Source organism: Galleria mellonella, unplaced genomic scaffold (genome assembly GCF_026898425.1).
Source record: "Galleria mellonella isolate WM207_F2 unplaced genomic scaffold, CSIRO_AGI_GalMel_v1 utg143, whole genome shotgun sequence".
NCBI classification, from domain to species: domain Eukaryota; kingdom Metazoa; phylum Arthropoda; class Insecta; order Lepidoptera; family Pyralidae; genus Galleria; species Galleria mellonella.
The window spans coordinates 984,000-1,003,678 of record NW_026441997.1 but is presented as its reverse complement, the minus strand read 5'-3'; the positions used below and the strand labels follow the sequence as shown (position 1 = coordinate 1,003,678).

The 19,679-nt window shown below is 31.7% G+C and overlaps 2 protein-coding genes across 2 annotated transcripts; both read right to left on the bottom strand.

The window, feature by feature from the left end:
• Positions 1-791: 791 nt before the first annotated feature.
• Positions 792-3,074, bottom strand: LOC113516767 (conserved oligomeric Golgi complex subunit 6). The gene has a single exon (XM_026901237.3). The coding sequence runs from the start codon at positions 2,906-2,908 to the stop codon at positions 1,049-1,051; it is 1,860 nt and encodes a 619-aa protein (XP_026757038.1). The 5' UTR covers positions 2,909-3,074; the 3' UTR covers positions 792-1,048.
• A 4,137-nt stretch (positions 3,075-7,211) lies between these two features.
• Positions 7,212-17,983, bottom strand: LOC113516647 (importin subunit beta-1). The gene is made up of 10 exons (XM_026901098.3): positions 17,798-17,983; positions 17,100-17,341; positions 16,490-16,670; positions 15,418-15,677; positions 14,841-15,027; positions 13,071-14,212; positions 12,595-12,765; positions 12,399-12,521; positions 11,263-11,555; positions 7,212-9,911 (listed from the first exon to the last, which is right to left on the bottom strand). Coding segments are annotated over exons 1-10 (2,658 nt in total). The 5' UTR covers positions 17,856-17,983; the 3' UTR covers positions 7,212-9,910.
• Positions 17,984-19,679: the final 1,696 nt, after the last annotated feature.

Here is a 19,679-nt window from a genome sequence, read left to right as displayed (position 1 = left end):
ATCGCGTCTAATGTTGCCCATTTAAAATATAATGGGTACCATTAGTCCTTTGCCTTATATTAAAAAAAATAATAAATATTTAATTAAAAAAAAGAATGAGTTGCAAAGGTATCTAAGGATTCCAGACAAATTATCATATTGAAGACTAGGCAGCATGGTCTCCGACCTTAGCCTGTTCCACAACGGAACAAACGTAATAAAAAAAAAGGTATCTAAGGTCACTACGATAAGGTTCGTTTTCTTTCGTTTACCGGCCGCATGTAGAATTATAACGTGTTTTCTCAAAAATTTTTACTCCGTATAAAAAAAATTACACTATTTTAAATTTCAAGTCGAAAACATTATTACTGATGAGATAAAGCGGTCTAAAAGTTTGGTAAATTCATAGACATACGAGTTCCTTTGTATCGTTTTGATATATATCTAACTATAAAAATTAAAAATAGATTTTAGTTCAGAGTAAATGAAACGGCTGTAAAAATACAATATTCTACTAGAACTGAAAGGTCTATTTTGAAAGTTTTGGCTCTTTTGGACCTGCTCGCAAAGAAAAAAAGTATTTTTCTCTAAAGTCTGTTGACCAATATTATTTAATTCTATTAAAAATTTCAATTTGATATCACTAGTAGTTATTGAGCACTCGCAACATTGTGACGTAAAGTCGCATCATACTGCTAGATCGCAGATGCATCCCATGCTTAATTCTTCACTTAATGATCTGAAATATTGCAAGAATAATGCTTATAATGTAGAGTCTACCGACTACTGTAATTTTCTAATAAAACGACCAATAAAATTCCAATAATTTAATATTTTACTATAACTATAATTTATTTTCTAAGAATTCTTTCACGGAAATATATTGATACTTCTATCATTGGAAACTGAAACTAGTGGAATATTGCTAAGACATGGTTGGGAACCAACCTAATAACTTCAATAGTAATTTAAAATAATACATAATAAAATGTGTATTATTTTACAATTGTTAAACGAATATAATAAATGTATAACAGTATGTTAATTTTATTTACAATTTTTAAAACATTTACTTCAGTAAACTTATAACTTCTTCTGGTGTTCTACGAACTATCATAAGAGGATCTAAATATCCATTATTTGGATCTTGAACTGCTTGGTACAGTTGAGTATATATAGCCAATATAACTTCAAAAGCACGTTTTTTTACATAGGATTTGTGAGAGTGACTAAGAAGCAAGTTTAACTGTGGCAATATATAAACATCTGGAGACACCAGAAACATATCAAATTTATTAAGAAATGTTTTCAGTGTTGATGTGTCCATGCCTGGTATGGTTGAGAGTGGTCCACTAATTTTTTCTTGTAAGATAGTATAAATTGGGCCTAAATTTAAATTAGCAACAAGATAACTAGCTTGTTCAGATGTTAATGTATCAATTTGTGCTTCTGACTGTGCCTGTAACCTTTCATTATAATCATCCATAACAGTATACAATGATAAAGTGCATTGAATATGATAAATGCAATTCAACATATAAACAGACATATCAGTAGAACTCAAATGGCATGCAGTTTCATTTACAGCTTTTAACAAAGGATCTAAAATATGGGTTATTATAATTTTTCTGTTGTTGTTATTGATATTGTTAGAAATATTCATAACACCTAATAAATCTCGTAAGAAGCTAACTAAGTCTGTTACAACAACAGATGGATTTAAATCCATAGGAGGGGCTTTAACTCCATGACTCAATTCTTTCTGAATTTTCTTATCTAGTGTTATCAAGAATACTTCCTCACTTTTTTTCAACAATTCTTCAAATGTGTCTATTAAATGGCCTTTTAGTAGCAAAGATTGTATAACTTCTTTATAATAGATTAATAAATTGTTAATAGACCACAAAACCAGCGGGTCTTTATCTGGTTTCAATATAAGTTCAGCTCTTACTTTCAGCAGTGGGCAGATAGCTTCCATAATGCTGGTTAATGCATCTGTTATTTGTTGCATTTTATCTTGCATGTTACAATGTTTAAAAAGCGTATTGAGATTTTCTTTTTCAATAGGTATAATTTGATAAACCCAAGTCAAAATATCTCCTATATAACGTTTAGCATCATTGGCATAAAATTCTATTGGCTTTGAATTATCATTACCCTTAGTCAAGACATCAATAAATGACTGAACAGTAATTGCTTTCCGAGCTGAACAATACTCATCAATAATATTTGAAAACAAAACTTGTCTGTTTTGAAATTTTGATAAAGCCTTGGGCACTAAAGCATTGTTTGGTGAATCAACACTGACACAAGCCCCAATAGTCCAATGGTATAACTTTTCTATTGCCATTTCTTGCTGAAGGCCAATGATTTCCATTATATCAAAAGCAGAAGTTTGATACCAACATTTTACAAGAGTTTTACAGTTGTTGTATAATTTTTCTATTTGAGATAAAGTATTGAAGAAGTCTATTGTTAAGGGCGTTTTAATTGATACATTATATAAATACTCATTTTGTTCTTGCGAAATCTGAAAATTATTTACAAATGTATCAACCCACATAAGTTTCTTCTCTGTTTTCTTTCTTTCATCTTTTAACTTAGTAGTTTGTGTTATCAAATGGTGAGTTTTAGTTTTAGTATCAATTAATCTAGTCGACATATCTTTAACTGCCACATCTAATGTTGTTAAGGAATTCAATAGTAAATGTAATTTTTCATTGACCTTGTTATACTCGACTAAGACTGCTTTGTTCAATAGTACATCTTTTTTTTCAACCTCATTTAAAAGAACTCTTCTTGTATACGAAGAATTTGATGAGCACAAACCAGAAATATTATTGAGAGCTTCACTGTTATCAGTTAATAAATGGCTATCAAAAATCTTATTTATCTTTTGTCTTAATGGATTACTATACACAGATTCCATTTTATAGAGTCAATAGTTTGATGTTTAAAATAAAAAGTAAATAGGTAATTTAGTTAACTATAGTACCTATATCTAATAAATAAATATTTTTTTAGAAACAAACTTAGATAATTACAAATTCTATAGGATTAGGAACACAGATTAGAGACTATGTTACAGATTAAAGAGACTATGTCTACAGAATCAAAACTTCCATAGACCTAAGAACAAGGAATTATTAGAACGAATGATAAAAACTGTCCCGTTTTGTTCTTGGCAAAATACCCTAATATCGGGGTGAACGCCACAAAAAAAGAAAAAAAAATAAAAAATAAATAAAAACTGTCACTCATATAATTGCCTCCGTTCTTTTTATGTAAATATAATTAATAAAAAGTGGACGAAAGATATACCACCAGTTGCTATATTTTTCAATTAATTGTAGGCTAGTGTATAGAAAATGTCTGATATATCAATTATTTGTCAATGACAAATTTTATATTGCTAGATTATATATTTGACACAGTTTATGTAGAAAGTATGAAAGCAGGTCGTATCTGAATTTGATAGGGCTTCACGACCATAGAACATTTTCAAACACTAGCTTGCTGAGGGGGGGGGGGGGGGGAAAGGGATTGTTAGTAATGGAGACAGAGAATCCTATTGCTAGCAATATACCCAACCAGGTCGACCTCATCGCGGTTCTCCCTGGAAACTATCATGGTTAATTCCTGATGAATTCATCATGATGGGCTAATTGGCCTGTTTTCATTCTCGTCTATCACCCTTCACTAGTGCTCCGCCAGCGTATCCCGTTAGTGCAGGCGGGATTACCATACCATTTTCACCCATCAAAAAAAAAAATTGAAATGAAATGACAAAAATAGCAACAGATGGTGTATCTTTCGTCCTCCTTTTACTAATCATATTTGCATAAGAAGAAAGGAGGCAATATTAGTTCAGTCAGAAAGTATTGCGAGAAAAAGTTTTTATGTATTTGAGACTGGCCAATTATAATTTATTTAAAAATATCATTGCTTCTAAGTAAAAATAGGTACGTTATAAATTCAAAACTTCCCTCCACATTTTTTGCGAGCTAATTATAATTACCTCTAATACGGTCTCTAATACGGGTGCGGTGGATAATTTCACGCTGGGTGCCGTACAACCTCACCGATGTTCAGAAGCAGGCAAGGGTGGAATGGTGCCATGATATGAAGCAAATTTGAAGCAGACTCGTCTCTGTGTGTTTACGACATCGTTACAGGTGATGAATTCTGGATTTATCAATATGATTCAGAAACAAAGCGCCAGTCGACGGTTTGGGTGTTTAAAAACGAATCAATGCCTACCAAAGTAAAGCGACCTAGAAGCGGGGGGAAGATTTTAATCGCGTGCTTTTTCAAATTGACTGGCTACTTGATGTCAATTCCTATACGAAATCAAAGAAGCATTAACGACGAATGGTATACTATCAAATGCTTGGCAGAAATTTTCTCTGTTGTGAGCAACAAGCGACTAAACATAGGGTTCCGCGGGCTACTGCTCCACCACGATAATGCGCCCGCCCACACTGTAATCAAAACGAGGGACTTCCTAGACAGCACACCGGTCAAACTCATGGGTCACCCTTCTCCAACCCTGATCTAGCACCGTGTGACTTTTTATTCCCAAAAATAAAAAATCAGCTCAAAGGGATACAATTTTCGTCGCCGGATAATGCGCTCTCAGCGTTCGAGCAGGCTGTAAACGAGGAGTCTGCGGCGGACTGGAAAAAGTGTTTCGAAAACTGGTTCAGACGCATGAAACTTTATATAGAGGCTGGTGGAAAGTACTTTGAAAAGATGTAATAAAAATATTTTTACCTATAGAATATTTTTTTTTAGTGTCGCAAAACTTTCTGAATGTCCCACGTATATATATATATATATATATATATATATATATATATATATATGTTTACAGTTTTTATCATTCCTTTTATGTAATTCCTTGTTCTTAGCAAGGGCCTATCCTTTTGGTAGTGTAATCCATTATGCCACTAACAAATAAGAAACGAGACGAGATATTAAAAAGTAACGAAGATCTTGTAGTTTAATGTTATTATAAGAAATAAAGAAAATTAAGGAGTTATAGATCAAATGGTCAGAAAGAACTAACAGGCATATAATGGATGTTTGTTATAGAGGTTTTATTAGCACGAAACGCCTTTGGTATTACAGGCGTTCATAGACTACCGTAACTGGTTTTTTTAATGGATGATATGGAATTGAAACTCCGCTTACGCTATCGGTATACCTAGCAGGGCACCAGTGAGGGGTGATAAGTAAAGATGAAGCAGCTCAGTTAGCCCATCTTGATAAATTCACTAATCAATTAATCACGATTATTTTCAGGGACAACCGCGAGGAGGTCGACCTGAGGGTATATTGCTAGTAATGGGGATGTAAATCCCCATCACTAACAATCTCTTTACCATAACCGGTTATCATCAAGTGAGCCGTATGCTTGATTGCCATCTCAGTGGCATAAAAAAATAGTTTAAGAGAATACCGCATGAGATTCAGCTCTAATCTTTCAGGTTGCTAGCAGAAGAGAAGTTTTTTAAATAATCAATAAAAAACATTATATAAATCTACTATTAAAAACGTTATATAATGATAGTGATTGTCTAGTATTTTTAAAATCAGTAGTTTTTGAGTTTACAAACAAACAAACATACAGAAAACCAAATCTTTCCTCTTTAGAATATTAGTTTATATATAATTAAAACAAACTTTATAGCAAATAAAAGGGTAAAAATATTAACATCTTATTTATATGATTAATATATACACACACACACACACATATATATATATATATATATATATATATATATATATATATATATATATATATATATATATATATATATATATATATATAGCAGTTTTTTTTAAACTATTTTTGAAAAATATGAAAAAAAAATTTTTTTTAAGCAAAGTTAAACTCTATAGCCTAGGGTATAAAAAAAATTATAAATACATGGGTGACCAATAATGAAAAATAATGTCTGTTTCAAGTAGATTTTACAATGGATACAGATGTCATAACTGTATCTATCATAAATAGTGACTTATTGCCATTAATGTAGAAAAGGAGAAAATTTTACTAAATATCAAAATTTGTAATATGGGAACATTTTTTAAATTGAAATGTATCTCATTATTGGAGAATAATAAAAAAACAACATTCAATATTCAAAATAATTTATTTTACATAAATTTACAATAAATTTTCAAATTGTTTTCCTCCCACTCTTATGTATGCCCTGCATCTTCGGATAAATGCTCTTCTGAGCAGTCTTGTGTGCTGTTCACTTTCTATTTATCAGCACAGTTAGTGTATAATAATAAAACAACAAAAAACCAATAGAATTCATTCATTTCTGGTCATAGTGATCAGGACAGTAAAATCAGATAGAAAAAAAAATTACTTTTCTTTAAAATAAAGATAACAAAGGGGTTTCGTATTTTTTTAGGACGGCCATAAGTTGAACTATAAGACGTTTCAAGGTTATCCATTCACTACCGGATATCCTATATATATAATATACGGCTTTATCCATAAACGTGGTATAACGTACTCAAGGTTTTGTCCAAAATTGCGAAAAAACATCCAAACTGTTAAGGAGGCATTTTTTTAAATGAATGATAATGGAATGGTAACCCACCCCACCCGCGCTATCGGTATACACCGGCGGGGCACCAGTGAAGAATGATAGGTGAGGATGAAGTAGGTCAGTTAGCCCATCGTGACGAATTCAACAATTGTTCACGATGGTTTCCAGGGGGAACCACGTGGAGGTCGACCTAATAAGGTATATTGCTAGCAATGGGGCTGTCAAACTCCATTGCTAACAATCCTTTCCCTCCTTGTCAAGGAGGCATTATTTGGTCTTGACTTCTTGCCATAACCTAAATGATGTTTAGACAAATAATCCGCGATATGGGAATCGCTAAAATTTGAGCGAATTCACTTTCTAGAGTTTTTCGAAATCACTTTTTTAATTAGTTATAATGAAATGATGACCCCGTCCCGGTTACCGTGGCACCAGTGAGGATTAAATGAGAAAGAAGTTAGATTAGTCAACTTTTCGTGACGAATTCATCGATTATTAGATTCGTTTTCAGAGGGGAACACGTGGACGTCGATCTGACAGGGTATATTAATAGAAATAAGGTCACTAGTTCCCACTACTTGCAATTTTCTATCTTTTCTTTTCGAAGTCTACCACTATCCACTAATGTTGCAAATGAAAATAAAGGTACAATAAAAAATATTCAACTTCTAAATGTTTTATTTATTATAGAACAGTTTACAGAATAGTAGTCGTAATCAAAAAGAAATAAAAGTTGTAACAAAATAATTTTAAATTGATTTTCGATTCGCGCGGGAAAAGTGGGTGGTATTCATCGACTCGATGCCTACGATTCTAATTCAGAACCTTTCATGGCATGGCACTAGTCCTCACACATTCTCCTATCATACTTAAATAGAAAGATGTAGATACGTATTATATGACTTTTGAAATATTTTGAAAAATCATAAATTGCACTTATAAGAGGGCTTTTATATATATGGTAAAATCGAAATCTCTCGAAGCATCTCTTTAAGAGGCTACCAGGCTAACTACTACCAATGAAACTAAATATTTTTCGCCAAGGAAACAGATTTCTCCAATATTAACATAACGTTTCCAGCTGTTAAGTTAGTGGGAAACTTAAAAATACTTGTCGTGTTTGAATACTTGATTCGTGAAATTTCTGTACAAATATATTCTATAGCATGGGTGGATTCTTATAAGTTTTACATATCTACAGCTAAAAATTTCGATTTTACTCTATATATATGTATGTGTGTGTATAACGTAAAATGATTAGATGAGTAAAGATAAACTTCTCATAAATCTTGCATAATTCTCGCAAACATCATCCCTGTCAGTGATGCTCACAGACTAGCAAACATTCAAAATCCTATTTGATTTAATCACTTGGCATTAATGTACTTACAAAGCTCTTACAAAGACTGGCAGTCTACAACGTACATAATGTGGGTAATATATTTTAAAAGGACTGATAATTATATAAACAAAAACGGTTATATATGGGGACAAAAATTTGTCACTTTGATTTATTTTAGCACATAATTACGTGAAGGCACTACCTATAATTTTCAAATTGTATTTAAGTAATCAACAGATCTCGACTGAATAGTGAATTTTAAGAAAGGGAAGTAATATAAATTTAAATACATATAAGTTTTGAATAATGTAATAAAATAAATTATTGAAACCAAATCTTGAGATTCTAAATTGATTTCTAAAATCATAAGTCTGCTTAATAAAATTTTCAAAAGTCCCTAAGAACCCGTAATATCCTTACGAAGAAATAACTCCCTGCCTTCATTATTTTTTCCTGTTATTGCCATTTTAATATTAAATTGTAACAAAAGAGCTTTTAATTACATATGTACAAATAATGTAATACAGAGACCAGAAGGCAATTTTCCTTTCTATTCATCACAAGACAAATAATAACCTGTTATTATTTTTAGATAACAGTTATTTCATTAGTTTTAATATATTATGTACATGTATGTGATTAAAATCTTTCTTAAATAATTATAAGCTTTTGTAATTAGGTTTCCGAAAGTATAAGTGTAATAAGCACTACCAACTCTGATTCACTCAGTTTGGTTTGGTAAACAAATATGTATACTTAGCTACCAATCCTACTACAGCCAATCGCCGTATGAGCAGTACTTAGTCTAAGATTATCATTGTAATATTATTTATTGTTCCGCTGTTATTAACCATTGTACCGCGTATGGCACAAATGGTTAACGATACTGAAATAACTGATAGTTAACAATCTTATAATATTTTAGATAATCCCTACTATGTATATAGGTACAAAAAATTTGAAATTAGTAAACCTTCTGTAACTATTATAATTATTATCTATTTTGCAATAATACTTACTATGACGAAAAATGGGCAAATAATTTTATTTATAAGTATCACTAAAAATTTAATAAATGGCAGAACATAAATATTAACATAGTACATTTCAAATGGGTATTCAAATGTCATGTATAAAATATCATTTTCTAAATACCATCGATATTTAAAAATAATATAGAAATAATTTATTATTTGGACATTAGCAGTCATATTTTTCAATAGAAAATTTGTTTCAGCACTGTACTGTGATGAACAAAAAGTAGTTTTCACCAATATGGCGTCCTTCAGTCTCAAATTACGATGACGGAATCTTATACATTATACCGACTTTATATAAAGATCGACACATGCCTTAGTTACAAACATCTGTGATAATCATACATGCATCGTCTCATACATACTTTACCATTCACACTTCCTTTCATGCGTCTTACAAAACATAATAATAAATTTATAATAAAATTCACAATCCCTTGCACTTGTGCATGCCTATAGTAACATACGTCATCTTTCATTCAAACTTCTTTCAAAGTATCACTTTAACTCACATAAGTAAAGATACCACAGCCACTGTCTGTATTTATAATACCAAATAGGAAAAAATGCTTCAACCTTTATTAAGATCGTTATGGAAATATAATGGTCAGGCATACTTAAATAATTTTAATAATCTTGCGATAGGTGCATTACATGCGGCCGTAGTTTAATTACTTTGTGAAACGATCAATAAATAATTCCCCTTTATGACAAATAACAGAAACAAATATTGGAATTCATTTATTAATAGTTTACACATTTATACAGCTAAACAATAAGAGATTTGTTATTCATGAATTGAATAACTTAGTTAAAACAATAAACATATACATTGTTGTATTACAACAAGACGTAACAGCTGCAACACAAATGCACCTAGCGTCTGAATAATATGATATGACCTGCCAATATAATTGAGTTTACCAGCAATAAGTTGTCTGAAACTGCATTATGTCAGCACTGCATCGCGATGATCCAAATCTGTAAATATAAAATGGAGTGCTATTTAAATATGAATATATGAATATCTAATAGTGATCTTAAGAACTTAGAAATACAAGCTTACTGTTTAAAAACATCTTTTTTATGTTTCCTTCATGGGAACAGGAATTATGTTTTACTATAAGTTATCAAGGATCTACTTTTGAATAAATTTGAAAGTTTCATTAAGAAATACTTATTGAGTCTCACTAAATGATTACTTAAAAAATAAATATTTCTCAAACATGCATGGAAATGTGAGTATTATTTTGACAATCTTCTTAGAGATAAATCAAAATTGCCGTACTGGCCAGATACAAGCGGGCAGTGGCCTGCAAGTTGTATAAAAATCCTTATCTGTCATGTATTGCGGCTAGATAAATTCTCATATCTGTCCTGTAATTTAAAAATGGAATGACCTTTTACTTCGAAACATGGCTACCAAGGAGGTAACTAATAAAAGGTTTTATTTAAATTTCGAACTGGCTTGCAAATAGAAAGCTGTTTATTAAAAAAAACAAAGGAACATTATGGCGCGTGAAAAATTATTATTGTTCGTTATTCGTCATTGAACTTAAAAAGTAAAATTGTGTTTTTGATTTCGGCGCATTGTTTGAGAAAAGTACTATACAAGCCTTGGCCATAACTACGCATTGATAGACTCACGTATGTGTGCCTCGGCTACGTCTTGGCCAACATTTGCACGTTAGTCCATCAATGACTCAGTTGCTGGCCGCTGCAGTAATGTACTAATACTTGTCAATCATGAACGGGATTTAATATTCAACAATCATATTATTTTAAATATATTTAAATAAATGCATATAATGTTAACAGAGTTTTGAAAACACAACAGTTGAGTTTCTTCTCAATTGATAATTTCCTGAAACTACAGTGAAAATACAAAAAATGACGATTTAAAAGAATTTTTGTATAAATGTATTTAAATAAAATATATATTGATTTAATTTGAATATATAAAAACCTAGTATCATAATATTCATTCATGACACTATATTCAATAACCAATTCCTTCCCCCGCAGGTGAAGTTACTATTCATCATCCATTAAAAATAAACTACTTGACGGGGCTAGGGGTAAGGGTTAGTTTGTAATGAGGACTAACATGGCCCATCGTTAGCAATATACCGTGTTAGATCAAATTCCATGCTGTCTTCTAGCAGTACAGCTTGAGAGATAGAATACATTATTATCTCTCGCTAAAAAATAGACTCGATAAGTGATGGTTAAAGCGATAATCAATGTTTGCTGCAATAGCTAGTTATTATGATAAAAATAACAATCTTAAATTAATTAGAATTTAATGGCTTGTTATGTTAATGATACCGACCAGCTAGTAAGAGTAGGCTGCTGCTTGAGCTTGCGGATCCCCTTAGTGGCCCAGATCGCGAGGGCCTTAGTACGCGGGGTGCGCGAATGGCGCGCCGCCTGTAGTAGATCGAGCAGCGGCCGTGTCTCTAGTAGCGGCAGCACGCGTTGGCCAAATACGGTGCATAGGTCGCCTGCCAGGCCCGCGATCACCGACATATGCCCGTCCGTACGCTCCGGCTCGCATGCCACTTGGATCATGAAGTTCACTATAGCCGGCACGTGGGGCTCGACCAGAGTCACGTCTGACCGCACCTGTATTACGAATATTATGTAACTACTAATCCTATTATACTATTTAAAAAGAAATACAAGTGATAAATTTTAAAATCTTTGATGTAGGGCATCTAATCTCAAACTTATCATGAACATTGAGAATAAAATAATCCTGGTGTATGTGTTGAGTTTAAGTACAGCATAACATACAATATTGTTTATCATATTTTTATCTTGTAGTATGAATATGGTAATAATCTGAATAAATTCAGTTAATTTGGGTATGTTACAGCCTCTTTGACCAGTTTTCTCACTGGCCGATAAGACTTTTGACAGAGAAAACTGACGGCCTTTGACAAAACAAATGACTAGGATGGAGACCGAAAACAAAGACTGCCATCTTTGTGACGTAGAAATTTGCCTTTTTATTTTAAACTACTTTGGATGACCATATTCCGACCCTCGACCCTCTAACCTTTCAAACGCTCCATCGACCTTTCAAGTGGCCATACGAACTTTCAAATTATTTATTCCTAAACTTGTTTTTCAATTAATTAGCACTTTCTGTTGTATTTTGTTTTTTGTATTAAATCGCGTCGTTCAATTAAGTTAAGTTCAATTAAGTCGCGCAATGTTCTAGATTTTGAAATTGGGATTTTTTTTTATATTTTTTTTTATATATTATAATAAATAGAAAGGGAAAATATGTCTTATTAATGATTTATGTATTTTACTATTAACAAATTTATGTATAGTTTAAATAAATTTGATATATTTCAATTTAAACTTTGATATTTTGTATTCTTATAATAAGTAAGTGGTATATGAGATATCATCAATTGTGGTAACTTTCTTAAATCTATTTATAGAAAAGTAGTTTACCTCTCCACTAGCGCCTTTTAATCCTTGGATGATACCAGTATAAGCTTCAAGTACACTTTCACGAAGTTCACCTAAATATTCCACCATGTCATAATCATTGCGATCCACTTGGGCATTACTGGCCTGAAACCAGATGTTTTTATGATTTAGTATTAATCTCTACATAAAATAGGAAGATCGTAAAAAAAATACATACCTGCAGTAACATTTGCATCACTATATCGAAATACTTAGCAAAATCAGGTCCAATGCTAAGAGCAATATCTCCAAATACAGATAATATTTGTGGCTTTACTGAACGATGTATTGATGGATCACCTAGATTTTCTAATAGCAAAACTATAATTTCATCACAATATGGCAGCACCTGTAAAATTGATTGCAATTATTAAAAGTACATGCTATAAATATATGCTAATTTATATAAATCATTATGATTATGTCGGGATCCCAGAATTGATTCAAAGGTGAAATCGACGAATTTTTTTAAATTTATAAAAATACTTGCACTTATTCACTGATAATAAAGCACACACCAGTCATATAGTAAATTACTTCTTTAATGCTCTCATAAATAAAATAGCCATTTAGGAATTCTCGATTTGATACTAGATAACACCATCTCTCATACCTTTAATAGTAGTGTTAGTATCTCTAATTTCTCTATCTTACCTTACTTTTCAAAGCCCGACAAATATCACCAGTGAGACCAACAGCTGCTATGCATACTTGATGTTCTTGATGATTTTTAAGACCTACATAAAGATACCTTTTGAAAGCATCCATATATTTTAGAAAACCTTCTCCTAAAACTTCAACTAATGTAGATACAGCCATGAGTGCATCTTCTTGGACCCCACCAGCTTTACCAGCATTACCAGCAAACATTGTTAATAGAGCTGACATTATAGCATCAGATATCTGTGGTGCATCTTCAGGTGTAACCTTACGCAAAACAGATTGTAGTGTCGCACAAAGAAGGCTCTGGAGATCATTGTACTGTGACCGATCAGCTTGACTTGAAATATGATTTTCCATTTGAAGTACTTGCTGTAATCTCTCCAAAATCACCATGGTCGTTTTTTGTACAGTAACATAGCAATCAGTGGGTGAATTCTTTACCATTTCCATGAGAGCTTCATAAGCAGCTGACCTTAAGTTACGTTGTGCTGCATCTTGACGATCTGTAGTTTCCAGAAGCCTCTGTACAATGAAATCGAAGTAATTGGACATACAATATGTTCGGGGTTGATTAGAGTCGCCACAATCTGCAGCTTCATATGCAGCTTCCGCTAGACCCGTGAATGCCCAACATACATTTGCAGCAACACGTGGTTCTGCTTTTAAGCCATTGACAAGACTCTCTAAAAGTGGTTTTAAGTAATTCTCATTGATAGCTGCTTCAGGAACAATTTCACAAATTCTACCAAATGTCCATGCAGCAGTATCTCTAACAGCCACACTTGTATCATACATAGATTCAATCAAAGTTGGCATTGCATTTTCTACTAAGGGTTTAAGAATGGTAGCTTCAAGTCCACCTAATATTGATCCAAAAGCCATCAAGGCAGCTTCTCTGTATCGCCAGTTTTCGTTTTTAATATTTGAATGTATAAAAGGCAAAACATGGGGTACAATCTCATCTTCACAACAATTTGAAAGAAGCATAAGACAAACAGATGCAGCTTTAGATGGATTCCACTCTAATTCATCATCAAAATCATCTTGTTTGGTTAATTTCTGCGTAAGCACAGGGGCTAGATACTGAAGTGCTCCACGAGCATAGAATCTTGATGTCCTTACGGGGGGGCGGCCTAAGTAATAACATAAATATCATTACACATAAAGAATGAAAACGCATTTTAGTTATTATATATAGTATATTTATTTCTAGACTAAAATACACATAAGATAAACCAGTAGTTATACATTAAAATATAATGTATACTTATGAAATTTTTAACCATAAAATATCTAAACATGGGCAAAGAAATAGCACAAAAAAGTTTATATCACATTTAAAAAAGGCTCAAACTGACTCTGCTTATGCTTACGTTACTTAAAGTAGATATGTATGTGAAGAACTTTTTTAGTGTTCGACAGAATTTTATTTTGGTTTTGGCCAGTTTGAGCTGGATTTTTAATTTTAATTTCAGTGTAAATTAACCAAACTTAAACTATGTTTGAGAAATTAGATTTATAAATGCTCTACTGACTATACTCTCATAACTATACCATATATCCAAATGGAAGTATCTGAATCTTATCTTTGGTTATTTCAGAGTATTACTTGGGTAATAAATTACTAAAAAGAATATTAAAATGAAATAAAGAATCAAATCTATGATACCTGTGTAATTTATAAAGAAAACAAAATATGGCGTTATATATGCTTGTAAAGGACATACTCAAAAAGCAAGATATAATAAATGTTTTACATACCTGCTTCAACCGCTTCGGCTTCCTCAATAGCCAAATCTATTTCTTCATCGCTAACGTTGGACCAAAATTCAATACCTTGTAGTGATATCTCATCAATATCCGATTTCATAGCCTCTAAGGTGATAGGGAATAAAGCTTGTCCCATGTATGGTTCCATATATTGATAATAGAGAGACAAAATTTTTACCTATAATGATGAAAGAACTTGTATTTTAATAAATAAATAGTAATAAATATAACACAACTAAAATATTAATTATTGCTACTGTTTTGTTGCATTGTACATGAATAAGTAATCAACTGAATACATAATAAAATGAATATGTATTAAATATAAATAATAAGCAGGATGGTTAATAGATGGTGGACAGGGATAGAAATGGAGGATGTTTGTGATGAACCATATGAAGAACTCAAGAGTTATTTTAAATGGAATTTTTATTATTTGCAATATTAAGTTTCCCTTCATAATAAAATGTAAAACAAGAATTACATTTTGTAGCAAATTATCTTTAGAGAAAACTATAGTGATAAGAACAATAATAAGTCAATATGTAATAAGGTGTGTACAACTTACTAAGCACTGCAGAGCAGCTACACTAATTCTCATATCACTTGACTGTGTTGCTTCACAAACCACTTCCATTATAAAGTTTCTCTCATTCTCTTTGTCAAAGTTTGCTTTCGTGAATTCAAGAGAATTGAGAAGAGCTTGTGTAGCTGCAAGTCGGACATGATTGCTTGGTTCTGTCGATCTCATACCATGAATAATAGCAGTTAATATTGGATTGCTTTGTTCTGTTAATACCTCTGCATCAATTTCTTGACAGATGTAACCTAAAACAATTATTATTTATTGTTAACCAAAATTAAAATAACTTTGCAAATAAAATGGAAATAAAAACAAAAAGGTGCGAAAGTGAATTTGTTTATTACTTTCTGGCTCCTCTTAACAGTTTAATCATCAACAAATTTAGTACATACATTAGTATTTTTGTGTGTATAAGTATATATTTTATACAGTTGGGATGGAGAAGAGAATACAATGGTCATATAGACAAAGTTGTGAGCAAAGACTAGTATTATATAAAATATATTTTTTAAATAGGTCAACACAGGCAGGAGTGTTCTTTTCTAGAGATCTGTCTGGTTCTAGAGGCCGGGGTTGCATACCTGCATGCCCTTAGCAAATGGGTATACAACCCTAGCATCCCGAGCCACTGCAGTTTCTAACCAGTATTCCATCTGCAACAGCAGGGTCCCCCTTTCCCTATAAATCTTTTATTCTTTTTTTACCAACTTCCTTTATTTACTCCCAACACTTGCCAATGCATTTTCAATGAGGATTGATATCAGACAGACAATCAGTTGTAAAACCAAAAGCCAAAACTGTGTAATATAAATAAAATTTAAAATTATACTGACCCGAAATAATTGGCATAGAGGCAGGAAGATAATGAATACAGGCAATACTGTCACTATAATAATGGTTTTTGATTTTATTATTGGAAGTTAGAACATAGTATAAAAACAAATAAAGAATATTCAGATAATTTTATGACAAGTTTTAGATTGTAATATAATTTACTACATAAGTTAATGTAGTTAGTAGTAGTTAGGTAAGTTAATGTATTATAAATTAGACTAACCAATAGCTTCCAATGTGGCTTCCTTCTTCAATTCTGTAGATTGGGTATTGACAACATTTTCTACAAGAATGGGGATAAGATCATTCCATTGTCCAACTGGGAGTTCAGCAACAGCCACATATGCTACACACTGGGCTGCAGAGCTGGGTCTACTATTTTCTGTGCCTATAGCTGTTAATATCTGGAAATATTATTTTATATTTGTCACTTTAAGATAAAAAAGTATTATTTTCAGAAACATTACTATGAACAGTTTTCTTTCTAGTTCAGGTGATATAATATATTTTTATGTAGATAGAAAATTTGAATAAATTAACTGCATTTAATACATAGATTAATAATATGAAATACAATTGAGATCATGGATATGTAAAAAAAAAAAAAATTTGCTAGATTGACTTCAGGCAAGGGGCCAGTTGTAAAACTAAAAGCCAAAACCTTGGGCAATATTTATAGATAACATATGTATGTAAACAAGAAATTGGACATAGTAATTGCTACAGAGGTGATGTTTTTAATAAATTTTACACTAGCCTTATTATGATTTTAAATAAATTATTTGTATAAACTATTAGTCCTGACTTCACTTCGTAGACAAATTAGTACATACATTTTTCTTTATATATAATCTGATGTCTTCAGGCAAAGCAAGCCACCTCTGTTGATAGTTATGTCTTGTTGATTGGTCTTTGGAGGTGAGATGGTTTTTTAATTGTAGACCAGCAGCCATCCTAGCCACCTGACTATTGCCCCCCTGAACCAGTACATCTGACAACATTTTGATGAATGTTGTGAAGTTGGTGGCTGCTGCCTGGTCCAGATACTTTTCTGCTGCTTCCAACTCATTTCGATCTGTAGAGATTCAATTAATAACGGTAACAATAATATCTTATTACACGTGCGGAGGTTCTGTTCATAAACATTAGTGTTACTACTATAACCTTCAAGTTATAAGAGATATATCTTTGATAAACTAGTAGTGTCATGTCAATTGCTATTATTTTAGGGAGATATATAAATTTAATGTGCAGATTATTCTGCAAATCTGTAATAAGAAAATTGTTAAAAACAACTAGAAGTTTCTTTACATGAGAAATAGACATGTCATCTATTGGTGTCTCGTCTTAATTATTAAATTAATATTCAAAAGGATGGTGTATCTTTATATATTGTTTTAATAACTAGGTAATCTATAGAAATTAACTTAACACTCATAAAATTAGACTGAACATTGATGTCAATGCGAGATAAAGTCGGTTGACAATTACATGGAACGCCATGCTCATTGTAATGAAAGAAAATTCTTACCTGGGGATATAGTTTTTTCTAATATTTGTATAAGCGTTAATGTCGTTTCCGTATGCATTGTAGTTCAGTTTTTTTAGTTAAATTCGGAATATATTAGATAAATATGAGCGGTTTTATCGGTAATATGTACCGGCACACGACGAACAAAATTCACTGAACTGACAAAGACAAATGTTTAGTGTTACCAGATTACAATAAAAATTTAAACGTAATTCAAATCAAACTTAAGAACGAGATGTAACTGTCGTTATAGGTAGAAAAGTGCCCTTCAAACTCTTTCCAAATATCCATTTAGATCAAACAAATACTATCCCATAATTTTTGAGATGCGATATATGTTACAAAAATGTTAATAAAGGAATACACAATAATTTTTATTTGGATTCCAAGCCATTAAGGCATCCGTGGTAATGACAAAATGACTGATTTACTTGCAAATGAAGCAATCTTATCTAGTGATGTCTTTCTTTTAAAAGACTTTTGCTACGACCTGGTTACTTTGTTTAATGTAACGCTTTGTAACTCTTAGAGTCAGGTTTGGACAATGAGTAGTTTTTTTTTATGAGTGAAAATGGTATGTTAACCCCATTTGCGCTAACGGGATACGCTGGTGGAGCATCAGTGAAAGGTGATAGATGAGAATGAAAAAGGCCAGTTGGTCCATCATGATGAATTCATCAGGAATAAACCATGATAGTTTTCAGAGAGAACCGCGAGGAGGTCGACCTGGTTGGATATATTGCTAGCAATAGGATTCTTAGTCAAACAATGAGTAGTTAGACCAAAGGAAGAAATTATTTCTTAATTCAGCCGTGTACATCTTATAAAAATTGGTTTTCTAAATTACTTTTTAATAAATCTGTCTTCACTACATTGTCTTGTATGCGTATTGGTTATGTATGTGCTCCTGCTCATTTAGCAAAACTTTACATAGTTGAGAATAATATTTGTGAATATTGGAAAGATCTTAGCAACACCATTTGCAATGTGTACTTTTTATTTTGATATGAGTTTACTTGAGTTGAAACCAGTCCATGAAGCTGCTGCTGAATTTCAAGCTAAATTTTGGCCCACATATAAGGTATTTATAGTGCTTAGTCACTTTCCTACATTGATTGGGGATCTAAATCATATTTTGTTTTCCTTCTCCTTATATGACCAATCTTTACTTATTATGTCTCTCATTTCATTAAAAATTTCTTTTCCTACATCATTTTTATGTGTGATAGTTCATTTTGACCCTTGAGTCTATAACTGCTTAGCTTCCTTCATTTCTCATAATAAGAAACTATGATTATAACTATTACAAAATTCCTTATCGTTGCTTTTTAATATTTCGTTTCGTTTTCTGTTTGTTGGTGGCATAATAGGTAGCCCCTTGCTATATAAAAAAAGGAGCGTTTATAGACAACGAACATAGATCAAGCATGTGGATAACAAATGGCGTGTTATATTATGACACGAAATGACAGTTATAGTTAAAACGATTCATCATTATAATCTTGCTATATATACGATATTATTTTTAGTTGACAGCTAAGAACAAGGTATTACATAGAAGGAATGATAAAACTGCAAATCAAATGGTTGCTTCCTTTCTTCTTATGCAAATATAATTAGCAAAAAAAGGACAAAAAATATTCCATTGCTATTTTTCTCATAGGTTGACAGTAATTAACAAATTATATGAATTTAAAGTTTAAACGTTTATTTCTTTAAATGCAATATTATAAAACTATTAAAAAAAAATTATGCAAGTAGAAAAGAATGTCCAATTTAATTTAATAAAGTCATAAATGGTCATGAATGACTTGAAATAAAAATTATAACAAATTCGTTTATTTTTGAAATTTCAGTACCTTATAAATTCAAATTGTCACAT

What these genes read in the sequence shown, in the direction of transcription:
- LOC113516767 (XM_026901237.3), bottom strand. Translation starts at nt 2,908, where the DNA reads ATGGAATCTGTGTATAGTAATCCATTAAGACAAAAGATAAATAAGATT.
- LOC113516647 (XM_026901098.3), bottom strand. Translation starts at nt 17,855, where the DNA reads ATGCATACGGAAACGACATTAACGCTTATACAAATATTAGAAAAAACT. An exon ending in AGAAAAAACTATATCCCCAG is followed by an intron (nt 17,342 to 17,797) that starts GTAAGAATTTTC and finishes GAATCTCTACAG; the next exon opens with ATCGAAATGAGTTGGAAGCA. An exon ending in AGCCGAAGCGGTTGAAGCAG is followed by an intron (nt 14,213 to 14,840) that starts GTATGTAAAACA and finishes GTTATTACTTAG; the next exon opens with GCCGCCCCCCCGTAAGGACA.